Raw genomic sequence first — 16,076 nt, 5'->3', positions numbered from 1 at the left:
TCATATGTTTGGCTGCGTTGATGTTGGTGCATGCCGGTCTCCGTATATAGGAGCGCGATAGCAAGTTTATAAAAACAAACAGCCGACTCGGGAGCACGAGAGCAACCAGAGTTGCGAAACATCAGGTAAATATGAGCACCACGTTGTTTTGCGTGCGGTACGAAGAGAACAATTGGGGAAACAAGAGAAAGTGAGTAAACGCGTGAGCACGAGAGTTATGTACTTCGCTCGGATCGTATAAGCAAAGAGAGTTGGACCGAGGGGCTCACATTTTTTTTTGCGGCACGGCGCGCGTTTCGTTCCGTTCGTTCGTGGCTGACTGTGAGCAAAGCAGCGTGCGGTTTGGCCCGTTGTGCGACTGGAACGTGTGCGGTCGCCGTCAGTGCGATTTCAAATGTCGTTGCGTCGGGTAGTTGCTAGAAGAACCACAGCGAAGAAGATCAGTCAGTGACAGTGTGTAGGAGTGTAGGCACCCGCGGACTCAATAGGGAAATCAACACAAAACATCAGCAGTGCTGTAACAACACCGGGCCGAGTGGGTCGTCGTAAATTGGCAAATAAGCCGCTGTGTCTGTGTGGCATCTATAAATGATTATTATAAATAATTACAAGTTTTGCGAGTTGGAAAAAAAGCTAATGCCGTGGTTTCATGTTAAGAAACAGAACTCGCAAGTGGAATCGAACGTGTGCAGTAAACGAGAAGATAGGCGCTGAAGAACAGAGTTACGCGGGGAAAAACATCAAGCAATAAAAATACTATTGTTTGGATGGATTTATAATTTTTATTGTTTGCGTAATAAAAGTAAATACATCGAGCGTCGAGAGGTAAGAAGCATACGCGGGTATGCTTCCAGCAAGAAACATGTTTCAGAGCGCATAGCCCGAATCGAGGGAAGAACTTCAAGGCGAAATATAAATATTTTTACGTTATTTTGTTGAGGGAGCCCTGAGAAGAACCCACGGAAGATTAAACAGAAGAAGAAGATTAAGAAGAAACGCAACGCTGAAACCTTTTAGTGGAAGTAATGAAAATTTTTGGTAATTATAATTACCAAAAATGAGAAAGAGCAATTAAACTGTGTTAGGAAATATGAAAATAAAATGTGAGTGAGTGAGCGGTGTACTTTGGAAGAAACAAAACGTGAGCTGAGACGGAGGAACGGGAAGCACAAGAAGGTGCAAACAGAAGGAAAGAATCATTAAAATACGATTAAGTGACCAAAAAACTGGGGAAGTGCGCACTTTTTGGCGTTTTCGAATAAAAGAAACAAACATGAGGCTAAACAGAGCTAAGCCTTACCATTTCTTGAGTTTAGGTAAATAGTCAGAAGGTCGAAGCGGAAGAGACCAAATCGAATGTTTGTCAAGTGACTGAGCACGTTGTGGCTTGAAAAAAGTAAGCACTTGTGTGTGACAATCTTGCGCATCATTTTCATTACTTTGATATTCAAAAATAAAACCAACGATGGGGATTACTGAAAGACACATGGTGCGAGATTATTCATAAATCGTGAATAGGTGAAGTTAGCGTCAAGGACAGGTTGGGGTCCTATGTGCTAATACTGGGGAAGAGTAGCGTGCAAACCACCTGATAAAAACCCGAGTGAACGCTACATAGGCAAACAGGAAATAGGCAGCATACGGGTGTATGTGTTAGTGTGATCCTAGTTCTTGTTTTGATTAGCGAACGACACAGTGTGTGATATCAGCAGATACCGTGAACGACTTCAGCGATGACGACATGAACCCGCATGACAAAGTAAACTTTTTGAAGAGAAATCAGCACTAACTTGCGAAGCAGAAATTTCCGAAAAAGACAATAGTGCGAGTCATGCCATCAGACACACCGCCACCAATGCATTCATCCCCCGTCATGGATAACTCCAATCGACGCCCGGCCTCGGTACCGTCTGGCAGCACAACTGCCCTATCCGGTTCCGCTGGTTTTAAACGTGAAAAGTTTGAACCATCTCTGAAATCCACATTGACCCCAAATCAACAGTTCTGCCTACGTTGGAACAACTACCAAACCAATTTGACGAGCGTATTCGATCAGCTTCTTCAGAATGAATCCTTCGTGGATGTTACACTGGCCTGCGATGGAGAGTCCATTAAGGCCCACAAGATGGTTCTCTCTGCCTGCAGTCCTTACTTCCAAACCTTATTTTTTGAGAACCCTTGTCAACACCCGATCATAATCATGCGGGATGTCAAGTGGCCTGAATTAAAGGCAATTGTCGATTTCATGTATAAAGGTGAAATCAATGTCAGCCAGGATCAAATCGGACCGTTGCTTAAAATTGCAGAAATGCTTAAAATACGTGGCCTAGCTGACGTGAATGGCGATCAGGAACTGAACCAGGTGGAGCACATCGAGCCGTCGGCGAACGCAACCGATGAAACGGGCTCTAACAATGATAGCAATAATAGCAGTTCCAGCAGTTTACTTCAACGAGGAATTATTAAAAACGAGGGCCGCCTCATCTCGATGGATCCTTCCCACAATAATAATAACAACCCCCCAACTCACATGCAATCAAAGAAACCACGAACATCTCGTGAACGGGAGCAACCGCAAATCTCGATCCGTGACTTCCCCCGGGATCTATCGCGGGACATGTCCAGAGAACTGAATGCTGCCGCAGCTGCAGCAGCGGCAGCCGCAGTCGCTGGCGAGTGGCCACTAAGCGCAGCCCTAGACACCGTTCAGGCTTCCACCCCGAAGAATAACCGCAAACGTCGATGGCCCTCGGGTGAACGAAGCAGCGTGGGTAGCCCTGCGGACAGCACTCCCGATCAGCTGGAGGTGCCGTCACCGATTCCGCCAACTCCGTCCTCGTTAGTGCAGCCGGCTTCGACGCCAACGCCGCAGTTACCACCGTTCCCGATCCCACCGGCACTCAGCGATCAGATGGCCGGTCTGTCGTCGCTGTCCGGTTTGGGCGGTGCAGGGGCTAGTGCCGGTGGGGGCAACCACCCGGACGATATGGAGATCAAACCGGGCATCGCCGAGATGATTCGCGAGGAAGAAAGGGTAAGTTGTGAGATTATGGTTTTCGGGGTTGTATTAGAAGCATATTAATGGGAGAGACATTTATTGAAACGATCTTTGTTCAGTTCGAAAGTAAAAGAAACTCAGAAAATGACAGGTTTCATGTTCCAATATATGTACAGCAAGATATGGTTGATTTATTTTTGGTACTATTGTGATAGCAAAACTATTTTCCTACAAAGTACAGATGATTCCAAACAAGAGCACCTCCGGGCCCAGGGAATCGATCATGATTCATCTTGCGATTTGCATCATTAAATGATTTATAGGTGTTCTTTCTACTTATTTGAATTCATTGAATTAACTTCTTTGCTTAAAACAATGGATAATAAATTCATACGTAAACATAAAATACTCTTCGTATGGGTTTTGACGTTTTTCGGAGCAAAATCATTTTAAGGGCGAATAAGCGAAACGATGCGATTCTGCGCAAAAAAACTCAAGCGCGTTGCTTTCCCTGCAGAATCGCAAGCGAGTTAGCTCGTGCATGAGGCTCAGATTATTGAGATTTGAGCATGATTCTATCAACAGTCGGAATAGACATTTGCTCTGGAATTTGAACAGTAATTGGAATTAGTTTATTTCGAGCTTCATCATAATTTACTTTTGTTTAGAGCCGGTAAGGAGATTATTGTGAATCTAGTGATAAATTTTAAATTTAACCCATAATATTCTGCTTATATTTCCAAAAGCCGAAATCTGACGTTATAATTTTTGTACAGTACTTCAATTAAAGTCGATTGTTCAGCAAAAATTTTGCCTCGATTGTTCAGTTTATGTTGCCCCTATGCACGTTCTGGTTCTCACAACTCGTGCTCTTGGAAAAATACTAGAGAGTAGTACGTGGGTTTCAAGATGACTGATTTGTAACTTTGTTGTATCAAATATTATTATATAATATATTAGCTGAAATTCAATGATTCTATTCCGAGTTCTATGTTTCTTCTTTCAAGCTTATTTCATGTTCTATCATAATGTTTCTTGTAAATAAATTTTATCAATTTCAAAAGAATAAGATAGTAGATGATAATAACTTTTTTCAAAATTTCAAAGCTGTTACAATTTTGAAACAGTTTAATTTAAACAAAAACCTGATTAATCCATCGAGTGATGTTGGTTACTATTTCGTGCGTTATAAATAAATAAATGCATATAGGAAAAATCAAAATAGCACAAACCACTGGTTAGGATATGCTCCATTATTTCCATTCGGTTATACTCATTTCAGAAATTTCCGTCGAAGGTAATTTTTTGGTGATGAGTTAGAGTGGGGCGTTATGATAATTTTATCAAATCAATGCTCTTTTGAAACCGTTTGGGGACCCAAATAACTGTGCAGAATCTGGGCCCAATTGGATACTTTCCGCATCGCGTTTGAAATTTGTATGAAAATTGGTAAGGAAAAAAGTACATTTTTGTATTCTTATTACTAAAGGTTCCAATTTGTAGTAAATCAAGTACAAATAAAGTATAACCAGATCAGAAGGATGCCTTAAAACATTGCTGAAGAAAATACGATGCTATAATGTCCACGAAAAAGTTTTTAATCATATGTAAAAAATCGTATATTCTGTCAGCACAGACGACCTTCGTGGACCATTAATTCAACTGTGTGTTATTTTGAAATTTTGTACTTTATTAGACAGGAAAGCGTTATAGAGTTATTTGAAATCATTTCACGAAGTTAAAATCCGAAAAAGAAAGAAGAACCCCGTTAACTCAAGGTCATATATTATGTCGCATAAGATGCTAAAGTGGAAGCCATATCGGTACTTCCTCATACTATTTGTACGTATATCGCCTCCACTTTAGCATCTTATGTTGCGTTATATACGATTTTGTGTTGACTAGGAAGGGATTTGTCCTCTAAAAATCAGAGGTAGCCCGGTAGTAGTCATCTTTTAGACATGCTAAGATGAATTGAAACCACTAAGAGATATAAATTTCAAATGCGATGCGGAAAGCGGTACGCTTTCAAACACATCTTCTGCATAATTGATGGGGTCACAAAAAGATGCAGAAAAACCTTAATGTCACTTGATTGGATGAAGTTTGCTATTTCACATACAACTGCACCCCACTCTAATGAGTAGTACCAAAACGTGATCCGGTCGCTTTTCAATAGAAATCCTTAAAACAGGATTTTCCGCAGAATGTCTATGAATAAAGAAAATATTACTGGTTTTGATATCCCAAATACTGTTAAGAATCTTGATGAAATTAGCGTCTCGAAGAAATCACAAAACAAGTCACAAGAACCAAATGTAACTGTAGTATAATGCTTGGAATTCGAAGGTTGAACTATTGATCAAATAGTCCTGCTTCAAAATAGTGCCGGTAATGCCCCACGAATATTTAACTAAACGAATATTTTTTATTTTTTCTCGTATTTTGTATCCAGTTTTTTCACGAGCGGTAATGGCTACCAGCTTGCCTGCGGGTTATTCTCTGATTTAACGTTTGTCGAGGTCAACTGCACCCACCGTCCCGAGCATTCTGACCAATTAGGCATATAAAAAGGTGCTGAAGAAGTGAATTCAAGCCTTCTTATGTACCACATTGATCAAAATACTCGGAACGGTGGGTGCAGTTGACCTCCACAAACATCAAATCAGAGACTAACCCGTAGGCAAGCTGGCGGCCATTACCGCTCGCGGAAAACTGGATATGGCAATGAGGAAAAACATGAGATACCGTCGTCGGGGGTGACAATGGGTCAAATGGGGGTGAGAATGGGTCACTGATTCAACTACTTAGAATGCTTGTAGAATAGATTGAATGTATCTGAGGGCAAGAAGACTAAAATTTAAGAGACCTTTTTGAACGATTTTGCTCTACGACCTCCAGACTGCCGGTGGGAGCCATGACCCATTCTCACCCCCCAGACCCGTTGTCACCCCGGATGGCGGTTGGTCAAAATAGCACTTTAGAGGCATAGATTTCATTATTTTCATCAATGTACATCTATTAAAGTTTATTTGCAGGGGTAGTAGAGTGCCACTTTTTAGTGACTTGGTCACTATTTTTAATCTCGACAGTAAAAAGTCACTATTTGCATCCAAAAGTTACTTAAGGACACTCCTGACGGAATCTAAATTTCAAAGTGCTCGCGTTTTCGGGGGCACACCACTCGATACGGAGGCGGTGCACAACTGTTATTTTTGTTGATTTAGCTTTGTTGCGTCGCAGCATGCGTGAAAAAATAAAAATGACAGTTGTACGTTGCTTCCGTATCGAATGGTGCTTCCATTTCCAGATTGCTTCCATTGCATGTCAATTATGATCTTCATTTCCATGAATGAAGCTGGTTCGAATGCGAAGTGCTGACCTCGCATACAAAGTACAGAGTTTAGGGGTACTGGAACCTAGAGTCCTATAAAAAGAGTACCGTCAAATGCCACATTTGACAGTTCTTCTGATCGTTTCGAACGCGCATTTGTATGGAGCTGACAAATGATTCTGTTCCAATTTTTACACTTGACGGCACTGTTATTATAGGCGTATGAATAAAAGCTCGCGAACAAATTCGCGTAAAAAGTGCTCTTAGTGTAAATCAATACTGTACCGCTCATAACAAAAATCTACTCCTGCGCTTATTTTTAATCGCTACAAAAAATGAGCGCCAGATAGTCGCCTAAGAAAAACAAAACGCCAGCAAAAAAAGCTACTTTGATATTTTTGAAAACTCGGCCGACACGTGGTGAATTGTGGTGATGAATGCTTCGATAGCACGTGAGCATCTATGAGAGCCTTGGAAAATGATCACAAAAGTTGTCATTTTGTTGCAAGGCACAACACAGATAGAAAAATCCACTGACATTTACGCTAAAAATCATGCACATAAATGGAACGCCATTATTAGCGTAATTCCATACGGGATATAGCCTAAATGTATACAATATTCGACGTGAATCGTCAATATTGCAAACAAGTTGTAAACAATCTTGTTGGCAAGAGTACCATTTCAGCGTTGAATAGCGTAAATTTTCGCATGTCAAGTTTTACGCGCTGTTTATTTTTCATTATTTTTTTCTGTGAATACTTTAATTCATAAGTAATGTGACCAGCAAGCGTCTTGCGAAACGCGGGACAACTATCAGGATTGCGTCACTGGCTTGAAAATGGATCCTCCAAAAGTGCATTTCGCATAGATTTTGGCCCAAAAAATAGGAAAAATATGTGTAAGGCTGTATGAATTTTAATAAAATTGTAAAACGCAGTTGAAAAATGCAGTCTGGTCACATTATTCATAAGTATCGTATTTTTTATAAAGAAATTATGTTTATTAGTAATAAAGAATAAATACCTGAAATAACTAATGTGGTGGTGATAAGGTCGGGAACGAAAAAAAACTAGTTAGATTTGAATAATTTTTTATCACTAGGGTAGACTTGGTAAACTTGATCCCTTTTTTCCATTTTTGGACAGATTCTCTGAGAAACAAATAATTTGAATTCACTGATGTGCGACAGTATGTAAATTTGTATTGTCATTGACACGCAATCGATTTTTTTGTGGATTGTGTGTCCAATCAAACCCCCACTGTCTGGTAGTGATGTTCTGGAAGAAAGCTGTCTGTATTACAGTCAGATTTAATCCGGGTGTTAGAAGGTGTCAGCTTTACTGCAGCTCCAATGACCCATTTCAGAACAATCCGAGGTCAATTTTGTATACAATAAGCCATAAACAAACTTCCGGAATTGACATCCAGTGCGTATTTAGTTTTTTATTTCTTAATTGAAATCGTAGTAAAAATATAATAAAACAATCTCACCAATTTAATCAATTTTTAATGGAACTGTGCCAGAGATGGACTTCTCTTGCTTACTTCTTACTTCTCTTATAAAGTCGCCTCTGCATATAGCATTTTTCTCACTGGCCAAGCACATCAAATTTTTCATATGTCGTAAGCTCTTTTACAAAAACTACAACAAAATTACGTAAGCAAAAATTTTACGACTACTCTTTAGCGCAGCAAACTTCGATCCACCTGCTGTCAAAAATCGATTTTCAAAATATTGATCCCCCTCTAAGACTATTGGGAGAACTTCATTCTAATGATTTCATTCAAGGTTTAAGTTCAGAAATGTAATTTGCGACCTTATTCATGAAAATAGTGTAGCGGGGCAGTTATGTCGAGAAATATAAAACTTGCTTGCCGATTTCTTTGCATATTAGTCCCGCTGAGTATTTGATTTCGTTAATGACTATTATCGACACATCTCGTCACATGCTTAATATATAAAATTGTACAAGACACGTGGTTGATGTTGTTAGATCACAGTGAAATCACTTAGAATAAAGAATCTTCTAGCCGGCCTGTTCACCACTAAAAGTGGCTAGGCTTGCCAGAACTAAGTATTGAATACCATTTCTATAAGCAACACTCTATAAAATAACAGATTATGTCATAATGATGAGATTATTCCCCACGAGACAAATATGCGTGGAAATTCAACAGTGGGACAAATCGACTTGATGTTGTTTACACAGATTTTTCGAACAAAGTTTTTTCGAACTGTTTTCGGGAAAACCCCATCGAAATAGAGCGCTTTGTGATAAAAAGTCAAAATCTTCAAAAACTAACATGGGACAATTATGCGTAGAATGTTATGACCAAAAAACATTTTCTTTAGACAAAAAACAAAAGAAAAAGATAAGAAAATTATTTTGAGCTTTTTAGTGGAATGTTTTCACCTGTCATAAGACGAGTTTATACAATCATTGATTCCACTTAATTGTATCTGACAGATACGTATTTCGACTCAAAAGTAGGCATCTTCAGTGTCTCGTACGTCGTAGTCGAGTCAAGTACGAGACACTGAAGACGGCCTTACTTTTGAGGTCGAAATACGTATCTGTCAAGATACAATTAAGTGGTGGAATTCAATGGGATTGTATAAACTCGTCTTATGACAGGAAAAGAAAAAGTTTAGCTTATTTTTCAACACTTATCTTTAATCGAATTTCCCGCAACACAGCAATTTGCACATTTTGTAATATTCATCTCCTTCTGTTTCACCTTCCATCTTTCTCCTGTTGATATGAAATGTTTTTAAGTATTTTGCGTCTCTGCGTCTCTGTACGTCGTAGTCGAGCTGCTACGAGACACCAAGACGCATGGCCTTACTTTGAGGTCGAAATACGTATCTGTCAAGATACAATTAAGGTGGAATCTAATGGGATTGTATAACCTCGTCTTTATGGACAGGAAAAGAAAAAGTTTAGCTTATTTTTCAACACTTATCTTTAATCGATTTTCCCGCAACAATAATACCATTTTCTGAACCAAAAACGCGTCAAAAAGTTTCGCCCACTTTTCGGGCATTACCGTTAACCGATTTTCTCGTAACAGGTGCATTGGTGCAAAGTGCATTCGACGGGGATTCCTATCCCATTGTTTCCTTTTGAAAATTGGCTGGATCAGGCTCAGAAGTTATGGCCAAAATACATTTTACATATACAGACAATAACGAGTTAAAAAGTAAAGATCACTTTTTAGGCGATTTGCTTGCAACAACGTTTGCGTTCGACGAACAATCTTGTCCCATTGCTTTTTATTGAAAACTGGGCAGATGGGATCAGCAGCTATGGTCAAAATGCTCGGAAATTTCATTTCATTTTGTTTTTCGTAAAGTGCATTTAAAAATTACTTATTTTTAGCTTGAGCTTGAGCTTGATTGACTGCTCGTAGTTGCTACTCCATTATGACCAGATCAGCTGTTCTTGCACAGGGAACCAACAGATGTTTGCTTGGGACTAGCACATCTTCAATGGACAAGTACTAGTGATCCCCTTTGGTAAGGTCATACTGGCGCCTGCCACGTCAGAATGCAAGTCAATGTAGGGAAGAGGGAGGAAATGATGATGCAATCACTCGCCCACTGCAAACCGAATATACCTCTGCACTTGCCACGAGTTCATGCGGAATCTGTTGGAAATTTTGGGTTAGGTTCGAGAGGCAAAGGTCCGTCTTGGTTAACGAGCTGCCAATGTGATAGATAGGAGAAAGCAACTGATGGATTTTCTAATTAGATGTAGGAAACGAGCTATTTTTTATAGTTCATTTCCAATTCTAGCAGATTACTGCTAGAATACTCAAGTTGAAAGGGTATAGGAATAGAAATGGAAACGGTATGGAAGTCCATTTCCAGTTCTAGCGATTGCTAGAGAATGGAACGGACCTGGGATTGAACCCACGACCTCCTACGTATGAGGCAGAAGCAGTAGCCATATGACTACCAAGCCCGTTTCATTTAAAAATTACTTATTTTTAGGACACTTAGTCCTAATCTACTTGAAGGACGGAGAATAATTCTTTTAATAGGACATGCAAAATACCAATTTTTAAATGCAAAATGCGTTCCAAAAACACACTCATTTTACAGGCATTTATCCTTAACCATCTTCAGATTTATTGCAAAAAGTTGCATTTGACGATGCTGTCCCATTGTTTTGTATTGAAAATTGATCTTTTAAGTTATAGCCAGAATTTTATGTATTAAAAAATAACTCATTTTTTTAGTACGATCAAATAGAGATCTGAGTAGGCAAAACCGCGAGGTCGATAGAAGTTCTATTCTGCTGTATAGTATTTTCCATGAATATTAAAAATGTGAATTCGTATCTAGTGAAGTCTTAATAGAATAATCATGTCTCATCGACAAATACAGATTGAAGACTTTCTCTAGTCAAGCTCCTTTATCACAGAAATATTCGATCTAGGAGAGGCGGAGCGGGCAATTCCAATATTCATAAAAGTGGGCGTTTTTCTGTTGCGTTTATTTATTTAAAATTATTCGAATAATATTATTCATAACTGAATGATTTGTTTGAGAAACTGCATATATCAATTTTACACATTTTCGTTTTCTTAACAAATTGGCACCGAATCTTTCGATTTCTTCGATACAGATCAATAGTTTCTGATAAAACTCAATACACTGGGGCACTTTTAGTGCGAAAACTGCAAGCAGTACTCCGTAGTTGCTTTTCAAGTGTGTACACATAAGTAGTTTCTCAAATAAACGGAAAAAATCATACATTCCTACGTATTTTTGGAAGAGGACTCAGAATATATTAAAATCTCATTTTGGCCAAAAATGTCACATATGCAGTTTTTCAACGGTTTAATTCTTGTTCAATACGAATTCCATGGATATAATCAAAGCCTCCAAATATCGTTCCAACATTTATTTTTATTTTTAATCTTTATTATAGTGATTTTTGCAGTGTGTTCAGACGTTCATTACCTGAATTATTCCAACAGGAAGTCAACGCAAATTGAAAAAAAAAGTCCAATAACTCTTTGTAGGACATACATCGGTTTAAACGATTCATAGTCGACTTTCTAGAAACAAATTAGTGTGTGAGCTAGGAGATGACGATATATAGTATTAAAGTATAAATGTAGAACGAATAAATGTCTGTTTAGATCAAGAAAAAAAAAATGTTAAACGATAACTTTGACATCAAGGTACTCATTATCATAGCTTTATCCTGATCAAGCTTGTAGTCACAATAGGCTCCCAAAAATAGTGTTAGCTGCAATCTCAATATTTTGAAGATACTGTGAATTTCTTTTTATTTTTATGGAACATCTGTGATCTATTTTTGGTATCTACTCTTTCAACAATGGACGTATTCTTCTGACTGATTATTTGCTTACAATTTAACTTCATATGAGATAATTTTTAATTCTTTACAATGGAATTGCCATAGCATCATTCCATAAATGAATGAACAAGATACAGTAATGACCCAACAATTAACACTTTCGAATGTTATCTGCCTTTGATTTCATATACACCCGGTTTTATGACAAATTTGATATGATTTCTATACGATCCAATTTCACCATATTCTTTTCTAGTTTATACTATATTATTGCAAGAATGTGGAAGTCTGAAGAAGAAAAAGAATTATTCCAACTATTTTGGAAGCCTGTATGACAGTCAAAAACCATTAATTGCTTTATATTAGTGCTATTTTGACCTCTCTAATGAACTTGTCTCGATACATTTTATAATGAGCGAGAATGGCATCATCACCGCTAGGTGGATTAATCTGTGTTTTTGATTGTTCAATTTGGGGTGACTTTGATCATCAATCGTTTCGATCATTATCTATTAAAAATTATATGGGATAAAAGAAAAGAAAAACGTTTCTCAAAGTGAGTTGATGTATCTGAAATAATAGAAGAACTAACTAAACTAAATTACGGTTATCAAACTTTTATGGAACGCACAGAGACCCATAGTATTTTATACCGATCAACTCATCTTGACTAATTGTTAAAAACTGAGCGAAATATGAGCTGTAGGCTACAGGGGTTAGGCAAAAAGGTTGAGATAGGTAAAATTTTGTCGAAATTCAGATTAGCTTAACATTGTATAAAATTTTGATAAATCAGGGAACTATCTTATAGTATATATTCTGCTTTATTACCAGACTAAGACCGGAGTGGCCTGTGTAATACATAAGAGTCTTCTCCATTCAGCTCGGTCCATGGCTGCACTTCGCTAACCACGCAGGGTCCGCATATCGTCCTCCACCTGATCGATCCACCTTGTCCGCTGTGCACCTCGCCTTCTTGTTCCTGTCGGATCGTTGTCGAGAACCATTTTCACCGGGTTACTGTCCGACATTCCGCAGTCTTCCCATTTTCGCGGTGTGAACGATGGATGGTTCCCCCAACAGCTGATGCAACTCGTGGTTCATTCGCCTCCTCCACGTACCGTCCGTCATCTGCACCCCAACATAGATGGTACGCAGCACTTTCCTTTCGAAAACTCCCAGTGCGCGTTGGTACTCCACGAGCATCGCCCTGTCTCGTGTCCGTAGAGAACTACCGGTCTATTAAACGTTTTGTAGATTGTCAGTTTGGTACGGCGGCGAACTCTATTCGATCGGGGCGTTTTGTGGAGTCCCAAAGTTCGTACATTTTCCTGCCATGATGCGTCTCCGAATTTCTCTGCTGGTATCGTTATCGTCGATCACCAGTGAGCCCAAGTACACGAATACTTCAACCACTTCGATTTCGTCACCACCGATACAAATTAGTGGTTGGTGGCTTACATTGTCCTCTCTTGAGCCTCTTCCTAACATGTACCTCGTCTTCGATGTGTTGATGACTAGTCCAATCCGTTTAGCTTCGGTTTTCAGTCTGATCGGTCCACGCCCTAGCAAGACACATGTTCCACAAGGGTCACTGCAACTTATATGTGACCAGATTTAGTTGCAATCAAGTTGCTGCAACAATTTTTGTCTGATTTGTGCTGCTCGGGTGGGCATTGGAAATGTGCCGGGTTTTCCGAGGGTATGTTAACGTGATTATACAAGAAAACCACAAATGGGCCATCTTGGAAATCACGTGCTTTTTCCAGTATTTTTCAACCCTAACGCCCATGATGAACAATCGACTTATATTTCAGCATTGTACGACATATATTACGTCAGATTTGAAGTTTTGTGAATAGGAGTAGGAAAACATGTGGTGCATTTGAAATTCACCACTGGCCTGATTGTAACATTTTATATGATGTTAATTTTTGTCATATATTCTTTCCGCAGAAACCTGTACTAATTTACCGACCATTATACTGACTGCAGACTGAGAATCCTATTGCCTTTTTGGTGAAAAGTCTTCCTAGCCTAGATTTCTAGATTTTTGGTTTTTGAAGGACTTCTATGAATCGTTGAGATCGTAGAATTCTTATAAATTTTTCACGGGCCCTCCAGTATAAATTAATTCGTATTACACGTATTACATGCAATATATTATACAAAACTACGAGATTGACATTACTTTTAGCAGCCAGTTGTCCCACCTTATTGCCCGATCTACTTTAATTTATCAAAATTAATTAATATTGTTTCCGTTTGGCCTTGCTAAAATATGCCCATGGAATTCTATTTACAATATTGTTTGCACACCGATTGATTGTAAATTGTTAAGGGCGTTCGAACTATCCATGTAACAGGTACAAATTCGAACGTCCAAACTATTCATATATAAAATAATTATTATGCAACTTATTTCGTGATTTGGAAGTTCTTTTAGTGTACTAAGAAGAGCAATTTGGGTGAATAAGTTGGAAAACAAATCCAAACTGAGGCTTAAAAGTGAAACGGATATTAATGGAAAGGATACATGATCGTAAGGCGGGGCCCTCCTTGGACTAGGGGTAAGACGCGCGGCTACAAAGCAAGACCATGCTGTGGATGGCTGGGTTCGATTCCCGGTGCCGGTGTAGACAATTTTCGGATTGGAAGTTGTTTTGATTTCCCAGGGCATACAAGTATCATCGTGTTAGCCTCATGAATCATGATATATGAATGCAAAAATGGTACGTTGGCTTAGAAACCTCACAGTTAGTAACTGTGGAAGTGCCAAATGAACACTAAGCTGCGACGCGACAATGTAATGGGGATGTAATTGGGGGATGTAATGCCAATAAGAAGAAAGAAACCTCGCCGGAGACTAGGACAGATCCCAACCAGATATATACATTACATACATTAATCATTAATCTTTGTTGACAGCATGCTACAGAATACAAGGCACATTCATATTCAGGAAAAAAATATTTATCGGTTCTTGAATAATTATGGTTACAAAAACCGTGGAAAATTTTCCAAAGATTGGGACTACGGTCAGAAAATTTCTAGAGCTAATCTTGGTTCTACTAAAAATTAACTGCGGGAAACGCACTGCAAAATGCATCAAATGCCGACAGTTTCGCAGTTTTTGCAATAGGTACAAGTACGATTGATTTATTTGATGTGTTACGTCCGTTTTCCTTCGCCGTCACACGAAAAAATCGTCAAATCGTAATGTGAACAAAAGGCTAAGATGGCGACATCTTTGCATTTGAAATGTCCTCGGACTAGCTTACATAGCATATGAATGCTAAAATGGTTATCTTGATCACGGCCTAGAAATCTCGCAGTTTTATCAAAGCTACAAAAACCACTGAACTTTGGAACGTGGATGATTCAATTGGAAGATATAAAATGTCAATTAAATATCTATTTAGAATTAATTGTTCATGACAGCGAAGAATACTTATCTGTCATCACTCCATACGTTCCGAACAACTGTCGCTTAGCGTACAAGTTGATACGCCGAAAACACGTTTGGGTTTGCATTTTTCCACAGCCCATACCAAGTTTACGCAAATTACTGTAAGTAGATATCACAGCTATGCAGAAAGCACCACCCCAGCAGGAGAAAAAAAAGCGCAACGTGCTTGCTGACGCGCGCGCGCCTTCTACACACGGGGCATATGTTTACGGAAATTCTCCTACAAGCAAACAGTCGTCAACGTCGGTCAAAGCATTTTTCCGTCTGACTAAACACGCTTGTCCAATTACAACCAAACAACGTGTTCTACAAGCGGTATGTTTGTAAATCGTTGGCCCATTTTATTCCAAATAAGTTGCATTTTTCGTGAGTACCGGCTACTTTTGCGACCTCAACTGTTAAAGGAGTTTGGTGTTACCAAAGCATCTTCTAAGTACATGTCTGCTACATTGTTTTCTATACATCATACGACCTTCTATTAGAATGGATCTCTCCAAGAAAATAGATAAATGCTTTCGATCTATAAATATTATCCCATTCTTCGCGCATATTTAATCGCATTCTTTGAAACTAGAAACGCACTTCAATTTGATCTTCGTTATTAAGAAGAAGGGGAGAAGCAACACCAGTGGTAAAGATTTTATTTTAGCTTTTTTAAATTCCATTATGATCAATCTCTTGTTTTCCATTCCATTAATCTTTTTACATTGAAAAACAAAAAAATATCACAATGCGGAGAAACGGCGAAACACTTGGCCAGTAATGGAATTTTCAACGAGATGTCACGCAATATTTACTTGGCACAGATCTTGATATTACCATTGATCTTATGATTGTACGATAGAGGTCGAATTTAGTGTATCTACCAAAATAAATTTCAAGCCATGGTTTCCTAAAACTTTTAACCTCAATGCCATCTACATATCCCTATAAATATGT

The 16,076-nt window shown here is 38.8% G+C and overlaps 1 protein-coding gene across 31 annotated transcripts in view; it reads left to right on the top strand.

Moving 5' to 3' along the window:
- Positions 1–333: 333 nt before the first annotated feature.
- Positions 334–16,076, top strand: part of LOC134218479 (protein bric-a-brac 1-like) — a 556,397-nt gene continuing 540,654 nt past the window's right edge. Inside the window, exons 1-2 of one of the 31 annotated variants that reach the window (XM_062697527.1) lie at positions 334–517; positions 1,685–3,034. In XM_062697527.1, the coding sequence (XP_062553511.1) occupies positions 1,832–3,034 (1,203 nt within the window). In that variant the 5' untranslated portion in view covers positions 334–517; positions 1,685–1,831. Of the gene's footprint in view, positions 3,035–16,076 lie in introns of all 31 variants that reach the window. The other 30 variants (XM_062697525.1, XM_062697526.1, XM_062697520.1 and 27 more) reach the window with 30 other exon arrangements.

Source organism: Armigeres subalbatus, chromosome 2, assembly GCF_024139115.2.
Source record: "Armigeres subalbatus isolate Guangzhou_Male chromosome 2, GZ_Asu_2, whole genome shotgun sequence".
In the NCBI taxonomy this organism is placed as follows: Eukaryota; Metazoa; Arthropoda; class Insecta; order Diptera; family Culicidae; genus Armigeres; species Armigeres subalbatus.
The sequence above is the reverse complement of the archived record's forward strand: the minus strand, read 5'-3'. Positions and strand labels throughout refer to the sequence as shown.